This window comes from Bos taurus, chromosome 6, assembly GCF_002263795.3.
Source record: "Bos taurus isolate L1 Dominette 01449 registration number 42190680 breed Hereford chromosome 6, ARS-UCD2.0, whole genome shotgun sequence".
Classification (NCBI taxonomy): Eukaryota; Metazoa; Chordata; class Mammalia; order Artiodactyla; family Bovidae; genus Bos; species Bos taurus.
This window is the reverse complement of record NC_037333.1, coordinates 95,923,935-95,951,324: the sequence shown is the minus strand read 5'-3', so window position 1 is coordinate 95,951,324 and position 27,390 is coordinate 95,923,935. Positions and strand designations below refer to the sequence as shown.

Genomic DNA, 27,390 nt, shown 5'->3' with positions numbered 1-27,390 from the left:
GGAAAGAGTAGCAACATACTCACTGGTGTGTTTTAAGGGTTAACTGATGTACATCCTAAAACATGTCACAGATTCTGGATGCAGTGTAACTGTTAATGATGATGAAAATGACAAAGTGACTTCTGCCCCTGGCAGTTGTGTAGTATAAAAGGAGAAGGAACAGTTTCTGTTTCCTCTGGTGGCAATCGATCCAGGAAGTTTGGGACTTGAGTGTGTGGTGGATGGGAAAGTCACCTAATTTTTTGGTATGGAGGTTTGGTAATTTGACCCAGTGGCCCTGGCACTGCGACTCTGACATGGGTCTTTCATGACACGAGGTGTAGTTAGAGTGGGGTGGGGGTAGGGAGTGTGGAATGTCCTTGTCCTTCATCAGATGACCAGTGGTGCTGCTTCAAAGGCAGACTCCCTCTAGAAATACGGTACTGATGCACCTATTTGCAGAACAGGAATAGAGACACAGAAAGACAGAATAGACTTGTGGGTGCAGCAGAGGAAGGAGAGGATGGGACGGATTGAGAGAGGAGCATGGAAATATACACTGCTGCTGCTGCTAAGTCGATTCAGTCGTGTCCGACTCTGTGAGACCCCAGAGACGGCAGCCCACCAGGCTCCACCGTCCCTGGGATTCTCCAGGCAAGAACACTGGAGTGGGTTGCCATTTCCTTCTCCAATGCATGAAAGTGAAAAGGGAAAGTGAAGTCGTTCAGTCGTGCCCGACTCTTAGCGACCCCATGGACTGCAGCCTACCAGGCTCCTCCATCCATGGGATTTTCCAGGCAAGAGTACTGGAGTGGGTTGCCATTGCCTTCTCCGACCATGTATAAAATACATGGCTAGTGGGAACCTGCTGTATTACAAAGAGACCTGCACTTGGTGCTCTGTGATGATCCAGAGGTGTGGGATTGGGGAGAAGGGGTGAGAGGGAGGCTTGAGAGGGAGGGAATATATGTACACATGTAGCTGATTCACGCTCTTGTACAGCAGCAACTAACTCAACATTGTAAAGCAATTATCCTCCAATAAAAAAAGGCAGGTTCCCACATACTACCTCAACATTTACTGAATCAGAAACTCTGGGGTAAGGACTCAGATATCCACATTTTAGCCATACAATTTTTAGCCTTATTAAAGTTTAAAATTATGAAAAGAATACATGTATTTTGGGTTTGCCACAGTCTGCCTCTTCATTCACAAGATTTCCATTTTTTATCATTTTTGGAAAGTCTAATCTTCCTTTCTTATATTTCCTGCTAACACTTGCATAAGCCAGTGAGTTTTTTCTCAATTTAATGATTACACCCAGAACCATAAGAAAGTTGAGATAATTGTGGATTTTGCCAGTTTATGGACCTGTTAGTTAAAGTCTGGGCTGCTCGGTGAGAAAGTTAACTAGTCCAAAGTCTGGAGATTAGGGTTTGTGGTCAAGTGTCTGTTCATTGCAGACGTCAATTGTGGTGGGGATCAAGGTCTCCTCATCTATCAAATAAAGGCGTGGTAGACCACATCTCTAAGGGCTTTCTCAGTGTTTCAGTTACAAAATCCCATACTGTTCACCCAAATGGAGGAATTGCTGTTGGTTTTCATTTTGTAGGCTCTGATAAGGCATCAGACACTAAATTATGCCTGAATGGTTGACAGGGTTCACCTGATCCAGATGTGTTTGATTTAAAATTTCTGAGATAAATAACTTGGACAAGCGAAAAAACAGCTGGTAACAAACCCAAATAACTGAATATAGTGTGTGTATTTTAATCTATCTATTTTAATTGGGGGATAATTACTTTACAATAATGTGATGGGTTTTACTAGTCTGTATACAGTTTTTTAAACAATCAACTTAGGTAAATGGTCACATGATGCAGGGTGTGTGTGTGGGTAAGTGTGTGTTTCTGATCATACCTCTGTGTATCATCAATAGTATTTGTAATGAAGATTTCAAGCCACACACTGAAGAAGCTAAGGCAATCATAGGCTTTCTTCTTTGTCTTTGCCTTCTATCAACTTGGATTTTAATTCTAGTTTCATATTTTCTATTTACAGACACTCAGGCTCTAGCATTTTGCTATCACAGAATGAGCATTTTCTTTACATAAAAAAACTCTTTCATCTTTAACTGTTGCTGTTTATGTTTTCTTCTGACCTCTGCCTCTCAGTTTGCCCTGGAATTGATTTCCTTTTTTTCCTGTCTTACCATAATACTAAATAACTACTCTCAGGGTTTTTAGACACCTTCTTTTAAAACATCTTTTTTAGACTGCGGGGCACAACTCATTAGTAGGTCATCAAATCAATTTAGAGGAACAATTTTAAAAAATCCGAGTAGTAAGCATAAGTGTTGTTCAAATATGTTTGTTTTATACAAATGTGTGTGTCCATGTTCACATGTGTGTATGTGGGCATACATGTAAAACGTATTTAATTACTGTAGGCCAGAGTAAAAAATGTCCAAAAACCATTGCTTCACAGGGTAGGGTCTTGCTTCTTGCTCCTCTAAGGGACCCTTTGCAGTGTAACCGCAGGACAATAAACCACAATGTTTGCAGTTCTCTTTTTGGTCTTGGTGACCACCCTGGCTAGACTGGCTACACTCCCCAGTTGACAAACACTGGCCAGTCTGGCATCATAGCCAGTACTTACCACTATATATTTTTGGTCTGACCTACATCCCCAGCCTTTTCTGATCTATGAAGTTACTGTCAACACACTGGGAGGTATTATTTATCTTCCTCCCATGGTTTTGGGTGACAAAGACCCATCACTAGGAAAAATACTGTTAGGAACCTTGCCGCTTAGGAAACAACAAAGCTCTTTCTCAGTGTTCCCTTTCTAGCTTCTCTCTTAGTTTATCTGACAGATAGAAATTAAAGCTGCACATCCACGCAGACCAGAGGCTATATAATAACTGAAGGAACAGCCTATTAGCAGTTCAGAAGCTCTCCAGATTCCTTCGATTCCTTTTGGGTAAGAGGGGCTGGGATTGAGAAGGGAACAGGAGAGACTGAGAGCAGGCTGATTGAAACAGGAGTGTGTCCCACGTCACCCCTAAAACCAGCAGTTTCAGTAAAGAGAACTGAACCTTCGCTCTCTCATGAAGATGCCTGGACTGAGGTATCATGGTCACTCAACCTTCCTGGATCACAGTCATCTCAACAGTAAAATCGTGCTTGAATGGAGTCAACATTTGTGATAGAGCTAAAATAAGAAAGTTGAGTAAGCAGCCTGTGATGTAAAAAACTCAAAATATTATTTTCCAAGTAAAATAGAAGTTTGTTCTTGCCCACATAGCAGTCCAGGGAGAATGGTCCTGGGTGGCTAGACAGAATCCTTCAAGAACTTTAGCTGCTGGCTATTCTGCCATCTTTAACACGGTCCCTCTCCCAAGATCTCTCCTGGTCATGCCATTGCCACTGGGGCACAAGTATGAAGGCACATGTCTGCAACGGATCAGGGGCTTGGTATGGAAATGGCATGTGTCACTTCTATTCAGACTCTTACAGCTAGAAGTTAATCCCGTGGCCACAGCTAATAGCAGGGAGGCTGGGGAATGCAGTTTACCTGTGAAAAACATTAATGACCAACTCACAGCCTCTTTCACAGGAATTAATAGTCACCAACTTGACTGTCTCACCTAGTCCTCACACATTGTTAGGAGTGGTAGATCATAGCATCTCAATTCGACAGAATAGGAAACTGAAGTCAGATTTAAGTAACAGCTAAGCAAACCATTCTCATCCTCCTCCTTAACATAGCAATCATTAATCATTTGCTATGTTTCAGGTGCTTTTAATTAATCAAAAATTATTATCTTTAGTTGACTTCTGGTGGTAGGCGAAAATGGACTTCCTCCAAGTAATTGTCTAGACCCTGAATCCTGGAACATGAATGTGTTATGTTACATGGCATAAGCAACTTTAAATATGTAATTAAGGTTTCTAGTGAAGTAAAGTGAAGTGAAGGTCACTCAGTTGTGTCTGACTCTTTGTGACCCCATGGACTGTAGCCTGCTAGGCTCCTCTGTCCATGGAATTCTCCAGGCAAGAATACTGGAGTGCGTTGCCATTTCCTTCTCCAGGGATCTTCTTGACCCGGGGATAGAACCCAAGTCTCCTGCATTGCAGGCAGACTCTTAAGGGAAGCCCAATGAAAGTGAAAGTTGCTCAGTCCTGTCCGACCCTTTATGACCCCATGGACTATACAGTCCATGGAGTTCTCCAGGCCAGAATACTGGAGTGGGTAGCTTTTTCCCTTCTCCAGTGGATATTCCCAACTCAGGAATAGAACTGGGGTCTCCTGCCTTGCAGGCAGATTCTTTACCAACGGAGCTATCAGGGAAGCCCTGAGTACTGCCAAGAATACTTGAGTGGGTTACCATGCTCTCCTCCAGGGGATCTTCCCAACCCAGGGGCTGAACCTGCATCTCTCAACGGCTCCTGCATTGGCAGGCAGGTTCTTTACCACTAGTGCCACCTGGGAAGCCCAGTTAAGGTTTAGGACCTTAAAATAGGGAGATTACCTTCGACTGTCTAGGTGGGTCAAATATTATTACATGAGCCCTTATGAGCAGAGAATTTTCCCTGGCTGGAGTCAGAGAGATGCAGCAGAAGTGGGAGTCAGAGAGGTTTCAAGTGTATGAAAAATGCCATGTGCAACTGTTGGTTCTGAAACATAGCAGGCTCCATGAAAGGACAGGAAAGAAGTCTCTGGGTGCTAAGAGGCAGCCCCCAGCTCACAGCCTACAGGGAAATGGAACCATGTTCTACAACCTCCATGAACTACATTCTGCCAACAATATGATGAAACTTGAGAGCAAGTTTTTTCCTGGAGTCTCCAGAAAGGAACACAGCCCTACTGACACACGTTGAGTTCAATCTTGAGAGACCCAAAACACAGAAATTCTGTTGAGCCACACCATGCCTCGACTCTCTGACCCGCAGAAACTGAGATAATAAATGGAGGTTGTTCCAAGCCACTATGTGGTTATTTTCTTACAGATGCAATAGAAAAATAATGTACTTATATTCTCTCAGTCTTTGAAAGTAAATGTTATTTGAATTTTGTGGATTGATGAAAGTGAAATTCATCACTTTGAATGAATATAGATTTGAATATAGAATATAGATTTGAATCTATATTTCTATGGCTTGAAAGTACTTTTTCCCTGAAGATACTGTGCTTCCTACCACAAGACATTGAAATGTCTTGCAAAACGTACAATGTGCTAGGTAAATAAAAGGCATGTTTATTAGTATCAGGAGTAATACTTATTCTATAGTGTAAATCTGTTTTAAGTGTAAATAACCAAAAAAGGTACTAAAATATAGCAGACACAAAAGTAGTGTTGTCTGGATTTTATTTTCAACTCTAAAAGAAAAATAAGGGAGCTATTATGTTGTTCTTTATGCCTTTTACAAAAATTAAATAAGCCCATTTTTGCTTGTATAAATTAAGATATCCATCTTAGTTCTATGACTCTGAGGCAATATCAAATTAAAGGAAAGTAGGGATGGACAGTTTAATCCATCTTGTATTTTCTAAGAGACTGAATTACTCTTTTGGTCTGACAGGTGGATGAATTACTTTTCCCTGCCCCAAAATTCTCTGATTATACACACTTATATGAGGGAAACGAAGAAATAAGTGATAATTTGAGATTTCGTGAGTTTAAACTTTGTTGAAGAACAGAATTTACATGTAAAAAATTCTAATGTCAACCTTTCATAATATAAATCTTTGGAGAGAATCCATATGAAAGAGCTCCTTTCATATAGATTGCGTATAATGTTTCCAACCATTGCTCTGGAAAGAATAAGAATTGAGACTGATATTACTCCATACCCAGTGGGGATAGTATTTTCAGTTTATAAGATAATGTTTGCCCTTTTTCTAAACTCTAGACCCAGTTTCAGATTGTTGCAGCTCTCTCAACAGCTTATATTTAGATTATTTGGGTGAAGCTCACTTGAGTATCTCCGATAATTACCTTGCTCTCATTTCTCTTCATGTCTTCTGTGTCCATGCCTGACAATATTCCAGGTGAATATTTTTTGTGTGTATGTGAAAGATAAACATAAATTCAGATAAACAAGCAAAAGTCTTCTTACTTTTCCATGGCTTTTGACTACAATATTTAAGAAGATCACAGTTACAGTAAGCAAAAAATAGCAGAAGTGGGTATGGAATGTTCGTCTCATTTATGTCTTCATCTGTATATCTCTGCTGCATCTAACCTTTTCTTTTTCTTTCATCCCAATAGGAATACTATGACAAAGGAGATTACATTATTAGAGAGGGCGAGGAAGGAAGTACGTTTTTCATTTTAGCAAAAGGAAAGGTAAATATTAATGAAAGCTTGCTTAATGTAAATCTAAAGAAGCATTTCAAATCTGTTTGCCATAAAAGCAGCAGTGTTGTGCATTGCAGCCTAAGTTGTCTGTCTGCGTTGAGCAGGTAACGGAGCTTCTGCTCAGAAGACACCTGGGGAAGTGAGGGTTGGAGGAGGGGGAAGGGGATGCGGTCTGAACACTGGGTTTGGGGCCACAGGAGACTTATCATGGGTTCCGGCTGCAATACTAATTTCTTGGTGACCTTAGTCAGGTCACTTGACTTTCTTTGGACCTCATTTCATTGTGTGTAAAATGACTGGATTATTTCTAAAGGTCCCTTCCAGCTATGATTGTGTGATTCTCAGCCCAAGGGTTCTAGATCGAGGGCTGTAATATTTTCCTATCCCACAGGTAGACAAACAACAGGTAGAGAATGAACTAGATAACTGACAGCACAATCAGGCATCATGCAATAGAACAATATGATTGAGAACTTGAATTCATACACAGCAGCTCAAGTCGATTTAGATGCTGATGAAAAATTTGCACTAATATATGCAACATATTTACACTAAAGTGAAGAGGAATTAAAAAGCCTCTTGATGAAAGTGAAAGAGGATAGTGAAAAAGTTGGCTTAAAGCTCAACATTCAGAAAAGGAAGATCATGGCATCTGGTCCCATCACTTCATGGGAAATAGATGGGGAAACAGTGGAAACAGTGTCAGACTTTATTTTGGGGGGCTCCAAAATTACCACAAATGCTGACTGCAGCCATGAAATTAAAAGACACTTACTCCTTGGAAGAAAAGTTATGACCAATCTAGATAGCATATTCAAAAGCAGAGACATTACTTTGCCAACAAAGGTCTGTCTAGTTAAGGCTATGGTTTTTCCAGCGTTGATGTATGGATGTGAGAGTTGGACTGTGAAGAAAGCTGAGCGCTGAAGAATTGATGCTTTTGAACTGTGGTGTTGGAGAAGACTCTTGAGAGTCCTTTGGACTGCAAGGAGATCCAACCAGTCCATTCTGAAGGAGATCAGCCCTGGGATTTCTTTGGAAGGAATGATGCTGAAGCTGAAACTCCAGGACTTTGGCCACCTCATCCGAAGAGTTGACTTATTGGAAAAGACTGATGCTGGGAGGGATTGGAGGCAGGAGGAGAAGGGGACGACAGAGGATGAGATGGCTGGATGGCATCACTGACTCGATGGACGTGAATCTGAGTGAACTCCAGGAGTTGGTGATGGACAGGGAGGCCTGGCATGCTGCGATTCATGGGGTCGCAAAGAGTCGGACACAACTGAGCGACTGAACTGAACTGAACTGAACTGATGAAATATATTCCTTTACCTAGATATTGAGTGGATAACATGTTGCCAGTTGTTCCTAGGTTGACTCTTTGCAGTGTTCCTCAGAGACAAAAAGCATTTGTGAAATACTGAAGAAAAGGATAAAATCTTAAGCATCTATGTCTCTGAAGGGTCAGCTTTTTACTGACACTCTTTCTTCCCCGGAAGAGTTTATCATCACAGCATTAGACACTGCCCTTTGTAAACTGCTTTGTTGTTGAACTTTGGACAGAGCCCCCAGCAATGGAAAAAAGTTGACAAAATAGTTTCAGAAACTCTTGAACACTCTGCACCACTTTTCATCATTTCTCCCCAACCTGGACCTCATGGTTTGAAAGAATTCTGGTTAATAAATTGCATTTATCATTTAAACTTTTTGAAATTTATTAATAAATGTTCATCAGAACTTCAAACCAGGACAAAGCAACACTTCTTAGCATGTTGAACTGGAATAATTCTAGCCACAAAAAGGAATATTGACGTTTTTGTTTGACTCTGGCTTCCTGGACTGTGGATCACACTGAGACTCTCATGAAAGTTGTGGACTCTCCTCCATATACTCATTTTTCTTTCAGTTTTAGAGGGTACACAGAAATCAAGTTAGTCAGGAACATGAGATTCAGAATTCCTGATATTCAGTCTTATTCTTGATCGATTTGTCAACCCCGTTTGGTTTTTTGAAAAAATAAATTTCCCATAGGGCCATTATTATTTTCCTTGAGTATCCCTAGGAAGAAATAACTGGATTCATGTAAAATAGTTTGAGCAGTGAGATTTGAATGAAACCTTCCTCTTACAAAAGGTGGAGTCATTTGATTGTGTTGAATCACAGGATTTCTCAGTCCACCCAAATGAAATGACTATAGTTAGATGATTGTAACTACTGCAAGAATAAAGCAAAGACTTGTCTTTTTTTCCTTGTTGAATCAAGTTTATATGGCTCAGGAGAGTCTGGTTGAATGGGTATGTGTTCAGATTCTCCTTTTTTCTTCTTCTCTCTCTCTTTTCTTATATTATTTGACATCATTTAGGTAAAAGTCACTCAAAGTACTGAAGGCCATGATCAACCACAGCTAATAAAAACACTGCAGAAAGGAGAATATTTTGGAGAAAAAGCTCTTATCAGGTGAGTTCATGAATTTGTATACCACACTTAAATAATTCTTTGGTTGTTTTACATGTGTACTTCTTACCCATGTAGAGTTGTCAAATAGAGCTACCAATTATCAAGGAAATAAATGGCAATTTTACTGACTTCTTAAAATTTCATTGTTAAGCAGGAAATAAGTGTCCTAATTTTCCAGAGGAAGACATTCAGGAAATCTAAGTTTGCTAGTGAAAATAAAATTGGTGTTCTATTAGAATTTTTAGTTTAAAAGAGAGAAAGAAAGTGAAAATTTTAATTTTCCTGTAAGAACGTGTTTTTATATATTCCTGTTTTACCCTTTAAAAATGATCAAATAATGACTTCCCATATTTTTGTGATTTTAAATCATTATGTCAAAAGTAATATTTTCTCAAGGATTTTTATAGGCTTATTTTGGAAGTTTTAAAAACAGCTCAAAATAGTGTATTTGACATTTCTACCTGAACCTTTGGCCTTTTGAGATATGAGTTTATTTACTGTTGACCTAACTTATGGAAAAACATTTGTAAAGATTAATCAAATGTCTCAGAAGGCATTATGTGCTTCCTGAAATTCAGAAAACAACCTCAAGTCTAAAAAAAATTTTCTTAAATAAGATAACTTTATAAAAGATCAAGTTAGAATTTTGAACAACACACTTTTTTTTAACTACATGTTTTTAAATGAATGCTTGAAATTAGTTAAGGAAACACTTAAAATTTGTTATTACTAAATACTTTTTATTTCATCTTTATGCTTATAAAAATGAGTAGCATTCTGCTCACATTTCTTCCTTTTTAATTTTTGTCTGTGAAGCCTACAAGTTCTGCTGATTGACATGTTAGGATTACATTAAGTACAGAGCAATGAAAAAATCTTCATAAATTACCTGAAAACAAATTTGATTCTTTAAAAATCATAAAGCTCTTAGTTTTTAAAGAAAATTAAACTACTTAAAAACTTAGTAAGCTAAGTTATGGTTATTTTGTAAACAATTTAAAAATTGAATTTAAAGACAAGTTGAATTTTTGTTTTCCGTTTTCTAGCTGGTAATGAACTTGTTTCAATAACAGGGAAATAATCCTTTTCTTGTTTGCTTTTTTATGACAGAATATGAATACACTCGTAATACAATCATGTAATATTATTCAAGACTTCAATGTGTTTGTTCTTAACATTAGCACATTACTTTTGTCATACCCCCAAGCAAAATTACTAAAGTCTAAATTACTAAAGCAAAATTACTAAAAGTGCAGAGAACTTTATAAATACACCACAGACTCAAAATAACTCTTTGAAAGGAAAAATGCTGTCTGGTTATGCTGGATCTGAAATAATTTATGTTCTCTGTTGCAGCCAGCCAATTATAGTATTTTCCCATGAGAAACATGGGAATTTATATTTAATAAAGACACTCTGCTCCCCAAAGCATTTAAAACGTAAAGCTAGAGTCAATGAGAAGGACAGTTGGATACATATATTTTTTTCATTTTTGTGTATTTTTATGCTGTCTCTCTTTAGGGCCACTGACTGATTCAGTATTCCTTATATTCTGTGTATTTCCATGATTTGATGTTAAATAGCCCCAGGAGTTCCTTCAGCATTTTATGTGCAAAAATAAATCTATGACACTTACACAGTTATTATGAAAGAAACATATGTGTATTTGTAAACATCTAATATTTATAAACTTTTTGTAGAGGATATTCCTAGTCAAAATCATGACACTGACAAGTGAAAAGGATGCCATGCCTCTTTTTTTTTTGAACTTACAAATCAAATAATTGACCAATCTCCAGGATCATATCTGTATAGATATCTACACACATACAAGTCGAGAATAAGCTACCCAGCTCCCAACTCAAAAGCACATTAAGCTGAAATGTTCTCACCAATGTTTTCTACCTAGGACCCTGTAAACTTGGGAGGGGCTGTGGGTTATGTCTGAAGTCTCTGGAAGCCAGTGATGTGGATAGGGGACCTCTGTGGAATGAGAGATAGGCTGTCAAAGTCTTCCCTGTCCTGTCACTAATGGAAGATGAGGGAACTCTACTTTGTGTGATGCCATTTTTCGTGAAGTTGTTAAAAGCAGTCTTAATATGCTTGCCGCTATAGGCTACCTTAAATACAATAACTTTCAGAGCACTGGGTATCATATGGATGTACCTTTCCTCGGGGTCTCTAGTTTGTGATTAATAGAGGAAGAAAAATAATATAAATAGAGGTACCTACAGAAATACTTTCTCTGATGCTTGACCCTTGGTATTCATTAGTAATTAAATTTACCATCATTAGATCATATGCCATAACTCATTGTATTTAAGGGAACAACAGTAAGAGTTCCTAATATATTGTCCACCCCTGAGAAAGAAAGACAGAGCTATTAATTACATTCTGACTCACTGTCAGTTGTAAGACATGTTTTGATTTCAGGGATTTTCATGGAAACTGTACATCTTAGACTATAAAATGAAAGGTTTTAATATTTCTTTAATTCACTGGGTGATATGGCACTTTCTTTGGGTTTTCTTCTTGTTTGGTTCATTATAAGTTACTCACTAAGGGTTTTCTTATAAATTTCTTTGATCAGTTCATTTCAATTTTGGCTGCTTATTAATTAGCAGTTCCTGTTTGATCACAGGAGAGCTATTTTAGTTGCACTGGCACAGAACACAGAATGAAATTCCATACATGGTTGCGCTCACCAACTCCTTGATGTTCCCAGAGCATTTATCTTATTCTCCTCTGGATTCCTCGTGCACATCATATTTTTAGGACACATTTCAAATCCTTTTTTGGGGGGGAAGGGGTGGAGTGTAAATTATGATGTTACAGAAACACATCATCTTTGGAAGGTTTAAGTGATGGTGTTTCATATCAGTCGCAGATTCGCTAATAAAAATAGATGTCTAATTTCTCACTAGAAAATTGACTTTTCCTGTTTTTGTCTGCAGTGAAGATGTCAGATCAGCTAACATTATCGCCGAGGAAAATGATGTCGCATGCCTGGTTATAGATCGAGAGTGAGTATACTGATGTTAGAGAATGCCAGCAATTGCCACCTTTGAAGACTCGGCCTTCTGTTACTCCAAGGGCCCATCTGTCTTCCCATTCATCACCATTTGGAAACGCTGGCCAATCCTCAGCTGCGAGGACATTCTATTAAAATTCATGGGAAGGAACCAGGCCTTCTGATCTGAATCTGTCTGTGGCAGTGGCAGATGCTGATGGGCTAAATATTTTGTGAGCAGAGTTTGTACATAAATATCAGCAATAGACTGATTTAAATTCTGCATCTTCCAGAGAAACAAGCTTGTTAGGACTCATGGATTTTTCCACACACCGCACACTGAAGAGTTTCATAATTTATTTGTAAAATGCTCTAAGCAGTCAAAAATTTAACAAAACCTATCTCTCTCAAAATATGAAATGCTTATTAGCTAGATGTATTTCCAGAGAAGTTTTAACACTTGTAGTAATTTGGAAGAGATGTGTGTCAACATTCATCTCTAAGTGTCTGAGGTTATTTTTTAGAATATCTCAGTTTGTGTCCTTAACTCACTTCGAATCATATTTGAATCTGACTCCTTCAATCTGTCATTAATCAGTTGGATATTTGTTGATATAAATCTAGATATAAAAAAGGAAATTCAAGTATACCAGAGCTAGGCCACCTGTAGTCAAAGAAACAGGGCATACTGTTATGAAATGCTGATATGAAATAGGATAATGACGAGTGTCACAGGAGTATGTAAGTGATTGCTAATTAAATACACTATTTATTGAACATAGCATCATAGAGATTTAGAGCTGAAAAGAACTTTGGATTATTTTATAAAATCTTTTTATTATGAAAAGTTTCAAACATATTAAAAAATAAGATGATATTGTGTCATGCAAGTATAGCGATTATCATTTAAAACCTTACCTGTACTGCTTTGCCATCTCCTTCCTATCTTCTCCATACTATTTTCAAGCAAATCAGAAGCATAAAATTATCTCTTCTATGAATTTTAGTAGCATCTCTAAAAGCTAAGTGTTATTTGTAGTACATGACCACAATACTATAACATGCCTAAACAATTAACAATTTTTATTTAATTATATTTTAATTGAGGTATAATTGACATATAACATTATACTAGTTTCAGGGGTACAACATAATCATCCAATATATGTATATATTGCAAAATGATCACTACAGTAAGTCTAGTTAACATTCATCTTTACACATAGAATAAAAATTCTTAGTATCACTTTGAGTTTCTTTAATCTTTCCCTTACAGATAAGGAAAGTGAGTTCAGGTCGGTTCAAGAACTGCCCCAACAGTATCATCTGAAATGGAGCAAAGGCTCCTGCCCAGGTCTTCTAGTTCCTTTTAACAGTCTTTCCACCATGCCATTAGGTTCCCACAGCATGTGTTCAGAAAGAGAAGCAGTCACAGTACAGTGAAGTGGGAAAAGTTTTACTTTATTTTTTAAGTGTGAAATTGGGGCTTAAAATTCTAGGCCAAGAGGAAATGTAGAAGTCTTTCCAGGTGAAGTAAAACTTAAAAAATAAAAAGGCATGGGGTTAGAAAGTGCAGGTATGTTCAGATGAAGGTAATCTTTGCTGGCAGCTCTCAAATACATTGATATGGTATTGCATTGTTTTCTGTATGAGTTCCTTAAAAATACATGTGTGCACTAAAGAGCTTTAGCTGTGTGTATGTGGTAAGATCTTATGAATTGCTCTGAAATGCTAGGATTAAAAATTCATTGTAGTCACTTAACCAAATGTTTGTGCAATATCTCATGTATTCATAATCCATATAAAGGATTGAGTGGTTTTTATAGATTTTATAAATTATTTGGAAACATATACTTTTCAAATGCATAATTTACATATGCATAGTTGAGATTCTTATAACATACAAGGTACTGACCTGTTAGACACAGTGAGACATTAAAAGTTACATGAATTTATTCTGTGTGTGAGAGAAACTGGACATCAGGTATGACTGTTGACCTACATCCTGAATTTCCTGGGACAGTTCTGGTTATTCTAATATTTTGGCTGTCCAATTCACTCTGAAAAGCATTCATTTTGGATGATCAATTGTATGATCATTGTAGTTATCACTTATAAGGCTAGATTAGGATCCCATGATAATTTTCCCATAGTGCCCTCACACCATGGTTCACACTTGATGTGATGGCTTTGTTTAGCATCTGTCTTCCCACACTTCAGCTCCTTCATGAGAACAGAAGCATTTACTTTGTTCACTGCTGTTGCTGTGCCAGCATTTGACAGAGTCCTTGGCATACAGGAAATGATTCAGATGTTGTCTGAATAAAGGGCACCATCCTTGCAATGCAATGTAGTGGCTGAAAGCCTATGCCTCTTTATTTCTTCTTTTCTAATTCATCTCCTTTAAAAATACATATTTGAAAGTTACAACTGGAATGTTGTAGCTGTTTAAACTTGGCTTTAGTTTGCAGGGATTTTCTAGAGAACTCTGACACCAATGTCACTTGCAGTTAAAACATAAAATTTGTTTACAACAATCCTTCAGTTAGTTTCATAGCAAGGTAATGGTGACATATACAAGAAGTATTTACTTTTACTTGAAAATTTCAACCCTTGGAAATTTGAAATAATATTGTTTTGTTTCTCACTTCTCTAGTCAGCAAAGGACAGTTCCCAGAGCAGGGTAGAGAAGAGAGTAGATTTGAATGGGGAATGAAAAATATCCAGACTTCCATAGTGGTCCAATGATTTAGACTTCACTTTCCATTACTGGAGGTGTGGGTTCGATCCCTGGCTGGGGAACTAAGAGCCCATGTGCCTCATGGCCACAAATCCAAAACATAAAACAGAAACAGTATTGTAACAAATTCAGTAAAAACGTTAAAAATGGCTCCCGTCAAAAACTCTAAAAAAGAAAAATAGATATACTTAATAATGTAAGTATAGGTTGGTGATCAGTTAAATGTGGATAGAGGTCTTCAGGGCTAGGCAGTATGTGGCATCAGTACATTAATAAGGTTTATTAGTTTTAGGTAGCTTGAGGTAAATTTTCATTCCTTTCATTTTGTTAAGTCCAAGAGCTTAAGATTTACTGGGGTGCGTAAAGCATGGTTTTTAGAAGGATACTGGTTTTCGTGGGGAAGAGCACCACCCTGGCAATGATGAATCAAGGTAGATTGTGTGGAGTGCGGGATGCACTGGAAGAATAATCCAGAAGATAAATTTGTTAGGTGAGGAAGGAGACTATTTTTTTCTCATGGGCAGTTCCCTATGTAAGAATTCCCAGAGATGGGGAACTGGAGACAAGGCAATTAGATGGGACCAGTAACAAGCCTGTGATCCCTGAGGGGAGGGAAGTCAAGGGAAAGATGTTGGCTGAGCCTCGGAGAACCATTAAGGTAAAATATTTGGACTTAATCATTTAGGAATATAAAATAAGTAGTAGTATCTAGGGCCAAAGAAGAGGTAAATTTTATTTTTGATTTTAAAAATAAATAGATTAATTTGATTAAGCAAATTATAAAAATCTGTAATGCATGTAACCTGTTGATGTAGTAATCGAATCATGTAGCCTATTTCCTTTTCACTCTCTTTTTTAGAAAGTATTTTTTGAATGTTTATTAATTCATAAGCTCATGATGTACTGTTTTTGTTTACAGTAACAAGTCAATCATTGTTTTGGGGTTTTTTTGTTTGTTTTTAACTTTTTATTTTGTATTAGAGTATAGCTTATTAACAATGTTGTGATAGTTTCAGATAGACAGCTAAGGGACTCAGCCATATATATATACATGTATCCATTCTCCCCCAAACTCACCTCCCAGTACATAAATCATGTAGCCTATTTCCTTTCCACAATCTTCTTAAAAACAAAGAACAATATTGGTAAATCTGAACCACAAGGCAGAAAATTACAGAAATGTCTCTTCTCACTGATAGCCTCTTTGCTTTCAGAAACTCATGGTATCAATTATGTAACTTCCAATAACTATTATATCTACATGTGATGGCAACCTGAATGTAAATAAGTTATTGAAAAATAGTTTGCAAAGTTTTCAGTAACCATACAAATAGGCTTTCATCAGCTGAAGAAGAATGGCAAGTTGCAGTGGTTAACCGTCAGCCCTGAGCTTTTTATTTTGTTTTATTCATTTCATTCATTTAGAACATTCAACCAAACAGTGGGGACTTTTGAAGAACTCCAGAAATATCTTGAAGGGTATGTGGCAAACCTGAACCGGGATGATGAAAAAAGACATGCGAAGTAAGTGGAGATGTTTTTCTAAGCTGGATGTGACTCTGGCAGTTGATGAAGAAGGGAACTGAAGGGTGTGATTGGTAACTTCTAGTGTGTTGTCACTAGAAAATTTGGGGGAGTTGTTTTAAATTATTCTTCCACAAAAAGGATACCAATTACCTCTAGTGTAGGTATTATTTTAGTCTATAAGTATTTTCTTATTTTTGGTGATGAGTAGTAATGTTTGGGAGAAATTTCCTGATAGGAGGCCTTGGCAAAGAGTTCTTTACATTGACTGGTGACTTGGTTCAAAAGGATACTAATTCAGAAAGGAAGTCTCTCTTGCTTATGGAAATCAAACAGGAATTCCAAGGAACAGCATAGCATTCAGCACCTGGCTTATTTCAGAATATAAGGGAGTGGGACTTCCCTGGCAGTCCAGTGGTTAAGACTTCATCTTCTGATGCAAGGGGTGTAGGTTCAATCCCTGGCCAGGGAGCTAGGATCCCATATGCCTTGCGGCTGGAAAACCAAAACATAAAACAGAAACAATATTCTAACAAATTCAACAAAGACTTTAAAAATGGTCCGCATCAAAAAAATATTTTTAAAAAATTAAGAGAGCTATTTATTGCCCAAGTGGTTTTGTGTTGGGTTCTAAATGTAGTAATACTGACGAAAATAGTTTTTGGTTCATAGGGAAAAAAAATCTTTGTAGAATTAAAATTATTTGAAAATTCTTTGCTAAAACATTTTGCAGAATGAATACTTAAGCATGTATTCACCAGACAGTACCATTAAAGTTGAAGAGGCAAAAGTTCTGGAAGACTGATATTTGAGTTTAATTAGAGCATTCAGGCAGACTGCATATTTTTTTTTCTTGCAGGAAATATGTTTGCAGTTTTTGTGCCAAAGATCTTTTGTAGTAAGAATGGTTCATGAATATATAACCCAGAGCAGTAAACTTTAATTAAGAGGGGAAAATGAGTATTTCCAAATAACAATACTTAAGCGTAAAGTAAGAAATGTATTTTTCATGTTTCCCAAAGCAGTTATTCTGGTTCAGCCAGAGAAATCTTCGAAATCTAACAAAAATAGCAAAATACGGCAAAGATTCTCAGTGCAGTGTCATCGTGTAGGTGCAGCAAAGGAAATGGCTCTCTTTTCTGGTTTTCTTTTCTCTCATTGACTCTTTGTTTTTTAAACAGCTTTATTGAGATGTATCTCAAATACCACACAATTCACCTACTTTTACCACTCACTGACTCAGTCTGACATTTGTCTTTTTTATTGTGTGTGAGTGTATCTGTTTTATATTTGTATTTTCTGTTGATTCTCTCCCCAGATGTAACTGAATCTGATTCTATAAAAGTTGAGATAAACTCTATGGCAACTATGGGCAGTAATTACTGGCAGAAATAAGACTGATGTAAGGGTGGGATTTATGTGTGCTGTGACCCCTGCTTTGCCTAAGGGAGCGTATGTAAAGTTTCGCTTTTCTCGTACAGGAGATCCATGTCTAGCTGGAAGCTGTCCAAAGCACTCTCTTTGGAGATGATTCAACTGAAGGAGAAAGTGGCCAGATTTTCCTCATCATCCCCCTTCCAGAACCTTGAGATTATCGCAACACTGGGCGTTGGTGGGTTCGGAAGAGTTGAGCTTGTAAGGGGTTTACGTTTCAAGCATCTGAGAGAAGCCTTTTGACTTTTGTTTTGTTTTGTATTCCAGTGTATCTTGGAGGAATATTCGCATTGTTATTGCTATCCAAACGTTACTTTGGACTATAATTGAGAGTACAGTTTTCACTCTATTTTATAATAGTGGGTGTGTGCTACTAAATAACTTGTAATAATATAGCTGCTATTTCAGCTGCTATGCCACATCCTTTTGTGACTTTTTTTCTTGAGGGCAGCTATTGCAGAATGTACCAAGTAACTTTCCCCAGAGGCTATAAAACATAAAATGTGTATTTCTTAGCAGTAACACTTATGTATACTTATACTCATGATGCATTAACTCTATATAAAGCAAACAAAAATGTGTCCAGTGAAAGGGTCACAGAGATGAAATCTTTAATACCGTAGTTTCATTTCTTAAATAATTCCTCTGCCATGTCTGTATTTGGCTTTCATGTTCCTATTTTTGGGTTGCTCAAAATTTTCTATCCAAATTAAAAAAAAAAGAAGTTGAATGCAAGGAGGTGTTTGAAGAGCAGCCTTCTGTAGTGCTGATCAAGACAGCTGGGAATTTATAGTCTGATTTCAGCTGCATCTTCCGTATCACACCCTTCTGAGCTTTATAATTGGCTTCTAAAGAGTAGCAGAGCCATGCAGTCAGATGCTCTGAGGAAACTATGGAATGGTGACCTGTGACTTTACTGGGTAGAGATAATGCTGAACCCTTGGTGACTTCTGAGCCCTTCCTTGCCCAGCAGATCTGTAACCATTCACTGTCCATTAACCTTGGGAACTATGATGACACCTCCATCTGCTGGGTGGCCTGGGTGTGAGCCGATCTGAAATGCTACCAGGAGACTCCGAATAGTACACTCTACACCAAGTCAATACTTCATCTCTTTTGGTCAAAGAGGGGCAGAAATGATTTCTTAATAGGCCAGAGAGTTTGTAGTGTTTCTTATGCCATATGGAGGGATAAGAGAGCCATGTGCTGTATTTTTCATCAAAATCATGGCAAATGATTGAATTAACAATGCTGAGGTTTGTTTTGATATGGTTAGATGATAATAATTGAAACAATAATCCCACCATTGATTTGAAAGTCTGGGCATCAACTAGTGGCAAACTCTGAGTGAAATTGAGGGAGCAACCAACTCTGCACAATTTCATTATTTGTTGAAGATAGTCTGCTTATGGAATTTTAAGCCTATCTGAATAAATACCTATTGAATTTAAAAAATTTCCTTTTAAAGGAAAATCCTATTTGTCCATCTAAAGCATGGTCTCCAATAGAACTTTCTGCACTGATGGTAGTGTTTGTATCCACGTGTCCAATAGCGTAGCTGCTGGCTAGACGTGACTAGAGAGCTTTTGAAATGTGGACAGTGCAAATGAAGGAACTGAATTTTTAATTTTAATCAATTTAAAATTAAATAGCTTTTTGTGACTAGTGGCTAGCAGATTGGATCATACAGATATGAATCGTGGATTAAATAGGTTTTATTTGAAACTCAAAAAAAGTGACTATTACAAAAGAGCAGTTTTTGGCAATTCTGGACCAAGCTTTTCATGTCATATACTCAGAACCAAAGAGATTTCTATACACTCAAACTTCCAACTAGAATATTTTTCTTGTTTCAATACAAACATTCTAGAACCATGTTCCAACTATGTGAATTCTTTTGGAAATTACAATGGAAAGGAAGTGTGTACACCTGGATAAAATTCAGCTTCTAGAGGGATAAAGTGGTGAAAAGCTTCCATGCTATTTAGCTGTGAAAGGATTTGAACTCCTGCTGGTTCACATGTTTTACATAGATATTGCAGATCTTTCCTAGTAAGTTCATTTTGAGGGCTCGTTCTCTTCTCCTCTAGGTTAAGGTGAAAAATGAGAACGTTGCTTTTGCTATGAAGTGTATAAGGAAGAAGCACATCGTTGACACGAAGCAGCAGGAGCATGTCTACTCAGAAAAGAAGATCCTGGAAGAGCTATGCTCACCCTTCATTGTGAAGTAAGTTAGCGTTTCGCTCCCAGAATTTTAGCATCTTAGGTTCTTCTTTGGAGTGCTTCTATGCAAGCGGACAGAGGAGGAAGAGGAGGCCCTTCTCTGAATTCTCCAGCCTAGTCACAGCGACAATACATAAAATATTGGAAGTCTGAGAACTGAAATCAGAATCCAGATTTTTTTATTCTTGAGTAAACCCCAGGAAAGTGTGTGTGGGTGTGTATGTGTGTGAATATAAAATTATTGTTTTAATAAATTGAATTACTTATTTAATTCAGACCTAATGCAGAATTGGGAAGCAAGGATTCATGTAGAACCCCTCAGGGGACGTGCTGAGTTGAATTTCTGCAAAAAGTGGCATTTGGACACATTTAGGCTGCCGGGAGCCGGTCCCTGCAGTTGTCAGCTGCTTAGTGGTGCCTGACTCTTTGCGAGCCCATGGACTGTAGCCAGCCAAGCTCATCTGTCCATGGAATTCTCTAGGCAAGAATATTGGAGTGGGTTCCCATTCGCTTCTCCAGGGGATCTTCCCGACCCAGGGATCAAACCTGGGACTCCTGCATTGAAGGCAGATTCTTTACCGTCTGAGCCAACGGGGAAGCCTGGTCCTTGCAATGCCAGATGCCAGAAGAAACACTTCCCTACAGTTCCTGTTCTTTCTGTAGCTATGACCAGAGTTTAGAACAGAAACATATTCTAAGCCATGGCTCTCTTGTGAATTCATGGGTTAGTGGTGTAAGCCAGTTAAGGCACATATTTTCACACCTATTTTCATGCCCCTAGAGTGTAGTTTTAGAGATTTCTAGGTGAGGTAAAATGCCACTGTAATGAGGAGAATTTATGCTTTTTGATCAAATGTCTTGAGAGAGTCTTCCTGCCTATCCATATTCTCAGACCCATATTTTTTCAAGATAAAAAAAAGTCTGAACCCAGGCAATACTGGCAATAAAGTCATCCAATTATTTTTATATAAACTATGTGTCCCTCCCCTCTTTTAATCAATAATTCATTAAAAACTATCATGAACAGCTTCAGGGCATGGATTAAATTTTATTCATTTTTTCATTTCCTGCCCTTTGCAAAGTAGCTGGCATAGAGTAGGGCAATACTCATATTAAGAATAAGTGTTAATGACAACATTTATTATTGAGAAAGTAACATGTGCCAGGCAGTCTTCTAAGCAAAATATTAATATATATATCTTGTATATATATATTTAAAGTGTATATTATATTATTATTATATTTATATTGAAGGTAAACGTGAATGTTGCTCAGTCATGTCCGACTCTGTGATTCCATGGACTGTAGCCAGCCAGGCTTCTCTGTCCATGGAGTTCTTCAAGCAAAAATACTGGAGTGGGTAGCCATTCCCTTCTCCAGGGGTTTTTTCCAACCCAGGGATTGAACCCAGGTCTCCTGCATTGCTGGCAGATTCTTTACCAGTTGAACTATCAAGGAAGGCCATATTTACATTATATTATATAATTAAATGTATCTTGTAATTTATTTATATTGTTTATATAAAATAAATAATATAATTACATATAATCAATATGTAATCAAATGAATATACATTTGTTATGATCCTCAAAATAAAACAGATAAATGTTATGATTTTCCTTGTTTGACAAGAGCAGTGAGAAAGCTGATGTCACTTAGCTAACGAATAGCCAGTCAGGGACTCAAGCCTAGGCAGCTTGGATCCAGAGCCCATACCGAAACACTTCCTAGATTACTTCTGCTGTCTGTACATGGTACGGCTGTCCTGCTGTCTGCATTAGCCTGGTGCTAGGGAGACATGGGCATCTCTTGAGTAAGACCCAGAAACTGCTTTCCCCCAGCATTGTAATATGGTGCCCTGCCCACATCCCACATCTGGATTGAGACTGCCATTCCTCCAGCTTCTGTGAGTCTTGCCAGCTGGGGACTCTGACTAATTCTCTCTCCAGCCATTGCACCGAGGTAAAGAGACCCACCTGGCCCCATACTCTTTCTCCAGGCACATTCTGCATCGAGTGATGGTTCAGGTCCTTGAAGCTGAGGCTTTTGTAAAATTACAGGCCAGCTCTCCCTCTGCCCAAGTCTGCTTCCTTCCTCCCCATGGGTGTTGGTCCCAAGAGCATTTCCCACTAAACTGACTGCTTACAAATTTCTGTCTTAGGGTCTGTTTCGTAGTACCAACTAGAAGACATAAAACACAGGCACGAGTAACTGTTATGCAAAGTGAAAGTGAAAGTCGCTCAGTCGTGTCTGACTCTTTGCAACCCTATGGACTGCATATTCCATGTAATTCTTCAGGCCAGAATACTGGAGTGGGTAGCCTTTGCCTTCTCCAGGGAATCTTTCCAACCCAGAAATCGAAGCCAGGTCTCCTGCATTGCAGGCGGATTCTTTACCAACTGAGCCACAAGGGAAGCCCAAGAATACTGGAGTGGGTAGCCTATCCCTTCTCCAGTGAATCTTCCTGACCCAGGAATTGAACCAGGGTCTCCTGCATTGCAGGCTGATTCTTTACCAACTGAGCCATCAGGGAAGCCCTGATATGCAAGGCAGATCTTAAAGGAGACCATGCAGAGATCTCAGGATCTGGGGAGGAAGGGAAGGCTGTATTTAGTAGGGGGGTTAATGAGCTACCTAATCAGGAAGGTGGCCCCAGGGCTTGATCTTGAGGGGTGGATAACACTTTTATTACCATGGAACTGAGATTAAGAAAGTCTGTGGGTAGCGTGAAGGGGAGTCCAAGTAAAGGGATCAGCAGATGAAAAACCAGGGGAACAGGAAGGATCAGAGTGTTCAGTGAGCATCCAGTGTCTTTGTCAGATGTTTGGAAGGAGATGAGGACCATCCTTCAAAAAGTTATTGATGATGCTTTTAAGCAAACTTGAAGATGTTTTAGAACGGGATTTCTAATAATAATCGTGTTTTTCTTTTATTTTCACAGATTATATCGCACCTTCAAGGACAATAAGTATGTATACATGCTTCTGGAGGCCTGCTTAGGTGGGGAGCTGTGGAGTATATTAAGAGACAGGTAATGAAAAAGAATTATATGCAATAACTTTTGTCTGTTCCTGCCTGGCCTAAAGGATGCTGTATTCATGACTATTTAAAGAAACATGAAGAAAGTCACTAAGAAATGAGTCTAAGGGACTTCCTTGCCTCTCCAGTGGTTAAGACTTTGCCTTCTAATGCAGGAGGCACAGGTTCAATCCCTGGTTGTGACACTAAGATCCCAGATGCCTCATGGCCAAAAAAACCAAAGTGTGAAACAGCAATATTGTAACAGATTCAATAACGACTTAAAAAAAAACATGGTCCATATAAAGAATCTTAAAAAATGTCTTAAAAAAGAGAAATGAATTTAAGAACAAATTGATAAACAAGTCGTAATAGTGATATTTTATGAGCTAACATTGTAATCATGTAATAGGCCCCCTGTACCAGTAGTCTCTGTCATTCTCGTATTAGAGATTAAAGAAACCCAGGCTTAGCATGTCAACCATCCATATCACATGATTAATATGAGGCAGAGTATAAATCCAGATGTTACTGACTCTGAATCTTGAGAAGCGAGATGACGAAAGGGGTGGAGAGTGGTGAAGTTGGGGCTGAAAAGCAGAGTGACATGTCTGCAAAGACTCAGCTTCACAAAAGGAATGATTTCCAAACAATCAAAATCATAGGTGTTCACTGAGCTCCACCTCCATACAAGGCTTCCGAGTTGACGGTATGGGGGTTTTCTAAACAATGTACACTTTTCTAACCCAAAACCATGTAACGTTTTCCTCCAGTGAGTTTGGGTTATATTTTGGGAGATAATGTAATATATAATTTTAAAACATTCCATTATTTAATGTGGAAAATAAATATGATGAAGAAGTTGGCAACATAAGTAAATGTCCAGTATGTGTTGTGGGCACTGAGCTCAGAATAGAGGAAAGAGAGAAAAATGTGATGGCCGTGAAAGGCCTTGAGCTAAACTCTAAGGACAAAATTTGGAAAGACAGTAAGGAAGAGAACTGATTTAAGAATCAGGAAAGTTGGAGTAGGATTAGGTCTTTTACTTGCTGAGTGAGAGCAGAGTTTGAATAGAAAACGGCAACAGAAGAGGTAGCTTTGCCTTAGGTTGTGGCGGTTAATGCCAGGTCAGACATTTAGGCAGCATTCCCTGGGCCAGTGGTTCTCAACCCTGGCTTCACCTCACAATCTCACGGGAGCTTTAACAAAGTAAAAATGCTGTGCCCTGGTGCCAGACTTTTATTTGGTTCATCTGCAGTAGGGCCAGAAAATGATTTTTAGCTGCCTTTCAGGCAATTCTAATGTGCATTCACGGTTGAAAATCACATACCTACCTAATAACAGACTTTTGAGCATCCAAACAGAGATTTATCTGTTGTACTAGGAACATACTGATGGATGGATCAGGATGAGGTAAGCCTGGATGTGTTGAGGAGACTTGCATGATACCTACAGAAGCATCTGCATCTCCCATCATTGCTTTAACAGGCAAATCTTTTTAGAATATCTATTTAGTGGTGGTAGTTCTTAGTACCCGTTAGGCACTTTGCCATGTCCATAAAACAGCCTCGTTAAGTCAGTAGTAAACCCATTTTAAGACAGGTGTCTGAGGGTCAGAACAGCCAAACAACTGGCCTGAGGATTCAGTAAGGGGAAGAAGCAGGACTCGAAGCTGGTTTCTCTCATTCCAAAGCCACAGCTTTCTACTATGTGCGGTACTTAGTCGCTTCAGTCATGTCCGACTCTTTGCAACCCCATGGACTGTAGCCCGCCAGGCTCCTCTGTCCATGGGGATTCTCCAGGCAAGAATATGGAGTGGTTTTCCATGACCTCCTCTAGGGGATCTTCCCAACCCAGGGATCGAACCCATGTCTCCCACATTGCAGGCAGATTCTTTACCATCTGAGCCACAAAGGAAGCCAAAATGTAATAGCTTTCTATTATACCATGCAGCAAATCACCATCAAATTTTAATAATTTAGCGTGTAAACCTACACACAGTGCTGGCACAGGGCAACTCTGGTATCATCAAGGTGCACCAAAGAGGAAAGAGTTATGACCCTGTTTCTACATGGGTTATATTACAAAGTATACAAACAGGAAATGGAAATGAGCACTGGACTCATTTTAGTCAAGCAATCAAGTGCAGTAGTCTGGTTCAACCTCTCCCTTGAAATAGTTGCATTTTCTCCAGAGTTTTCCATAGTTGTCTTTAAAAAGTCTTGTTTTCTTATCCTTTCCATTTTGTATGTTTGGATGTGATTACCAGAAACAATTGTTTGAATGTAGACATTTTAATTTTAGTAAATTTTAGTAAAGTGGTTCTTGTTGGCATCAAACATTCACCTAAATTTCTTTATGATCTGATTCATTGATGCTATGAAGTACTTTTTAGTGCTAATGCCTTATAAAGCATTTATATTGCATAAATATATAATATTATAATTGACACCTAGAATCTGCAACCAGGATGTCTAGAGTTTTAAGAAGGAAAATGGTTTCGTTGCAGAGGCAGCTTTGATGAACCCACCTCCAAGTTCTGTGTTGCCTGTGTGACAGAAGCATTCGATTACCTGCATCGACTAGGTATTATCTACAGAGACCTGAAACCAGAAAACTTAATTCTAGATGCTGAGGGCTATCTTAAATTGGTAAGACAAATTCTTATCCTGTGAGATATTTCTAAACATAAAGTTGTGCTGTAGTTGCAATTCTTTTTTTTTAAAAACTTTTATTTTAAATTAAAAAAATGTTTATGTTTAATTGGTGGGTAATTGTTTACAATGTTTTGTTGGTTTCTGCCATACAACACTGTGAATCAGTCATAAGTATACATATATTCCCTCCCTCTAGAGTCACTCTCTCACTCCATCCCCCGCACCCCCAGCTGTTCCCACTCCTCTAAGTTGACACAGAGCATCAAGCTGAACTACCTGGGTTATACAGCAACTTCCCACTAGCTCTGTTTGGCACATGGTAATATGTATGTTTCAAATGCTAGTTTCTCAGTTTGTCCCACTCTTTTCTTCCCCCGCTGTGTCCACCAGTTGGTTCTCTATTCCTGCATTGCAAATAGGTACCTCAGTACCATTTTTACAAAGCAATTATCTTTTAATTTTGGTTCACTTGTTATTTTTACTTTTCGAGATATGGCCTTTTAAATCAGCATATTTAACACAGGGAATGATGTTACAAGCACTTTCTAGCCTAAGAACTGAATGTTTCAACCTGCCCCCCGACTAGGATCCAGATAATAGAATTGCTTTAAAATTGGATTTTGTTAGCATTATTAATGTTAGCATAAAATGTTACCATTTTAATGTTTTGTTAGCGTTCTTAATTTTTTATTGGAATATAGTTGATTTACAAAGTTGTATTAATTTCTGCTGTGAGTCAGTTATACACACACATATATCTACTCTTTTTAGATTCCGTTCCCGTATAAGTCATTACAGGGTATTGAATAAAGTTCCCTGTGCTATTCAGTAGGTTCTTATTAGTTACCTATTCCACATATAGTAGTTGGTATGGGCTTCCCTGGTGGCTCAGACAGTAAAGAATCTGCCTGCAATGTAGGAGACCTGAGTTTGATCCCTGGGTCAGGAAGATCCCCTGGAGAAGGGAATGGCTACCCACTCCAGTATTCTTTCCTGGAGAATTCCATGGGCAAACATGACTGAGCAACTAAAGCGTTCACCTTTTTTTTTTTTCATCTGTCAATCCCAGTCTCCCGTTTTATCCCTCCCCTGCCTCCTGCCATGGTAATCATGTTTTCTACATCTTTGACTAAGCTTCTGTTTTGTAAATATGTTTATTTGTACTGTTTCTTTAGAGTCAACATACAAGCAATATAATGTGATACTTGTCTTTCTCTGACTTACTTCATTCAGCACGACAATCAGTAGGTCCTTCCATATCACGGCCAATGGCATCGTTTTGTTCTTTTATATGGCTAAGTTATATTCCACTGTGTATATGTACCACACCTTCTTTATTCATTCCTCTGTTGATGGCCATTTAGGTTGCTTCCTTGTCCTGAATACTGTCAATACTGCTGCAATGAACATTGGGGTACATGTATCTTTTTGAATTATGGTTTTCTTCAGATATATGCCCAGGATTGGGATTGTTTGATCATATAGTAAGTCTGTCTTAGTTTTTTAAGGAATCTTCATACTGTTCTCCATAGTGGCTGTACCAATATGCACTCCCACAGATTGTGTAAGAGGGTTCCCTTTTCTCCACACCCTCTCCAGCATTTATTGTTTGTAGATTTTTTGACGATGACCATTCTGACCAGTGTGAGATGATACTTCATTATAGTGTGATTTGCATTTCTCTAATGATTAGTGGTGTTGCGCATCTTTTCATGTGCTTCTTGGCCATCTGTATGTCATTAGCATTTTTATAGAATGATTTTAAATAGGTTTTAATAGATTTCTGTTACATAGAGGGATTGGCTGTGAAGAATAAGAAAAGAAGATAGTATGGCTTCTGTCTCAAGATAGCTACTGTCTGAAGAAGGAGAAAAGATGCACATATGAATGTTGGTAGTTTAAAAAAATATTTTTTAAAATGATTCTAAGGTCAAGCAGGGTTGAGAATCAGAACACAAGGTCTGATTCTATAGGTCCCTTAGGT

General features: G+C 38.2%; 1 protein-coding gene across 3 annotated transcripts in view; it reads left to right on the top strand.

Annotated features, from left to right (window-relative positions):
- Nucleotides 1-27,390, top strand: part of PRKG2 (protein kinase cGMP-dependent 2) — a 136,439-nt gene that overhangs the window by 52,392 nt on the left and 56,657 nt on the right. For 2 of the 3 annotated variants that reach the window (XM_024993286.2, NM_001144099.1), the window contains 8 exons: nt 6,254-6,331; nt 8,706-8,800; nt 11,755-11,823; nt 15,976-16,074; nt 17,556-17,709; nt 19,599-19,735; nt 22,673-22,762; nt 25,259-25,400. In XM_024993286.2, the coding sequence (XP_024849054.1) occupies nt 6,254-6,331; nt 8,706-8,800; nt 11,755-11,823; nt 15,976-16,074; nt 17,556-17,709; nt 19,599-19,735; nt 22,673-22,762; nt 25,259-25,400 (864 nt within the window). Of the gene's footprint in view, nt 1-6,253; nt 6,332-8,705; nt 8,801-11,754; nt 11,824-15,975; nt 16,075-17,555; nt 17,710-19,598; nt 19,736-22,672; nt 22,763-25,258; nt 25,401-27,390 lie in introns of those variants that run through there. The other variant, XM_024993289.2, reaches the window with a different exon arrangement.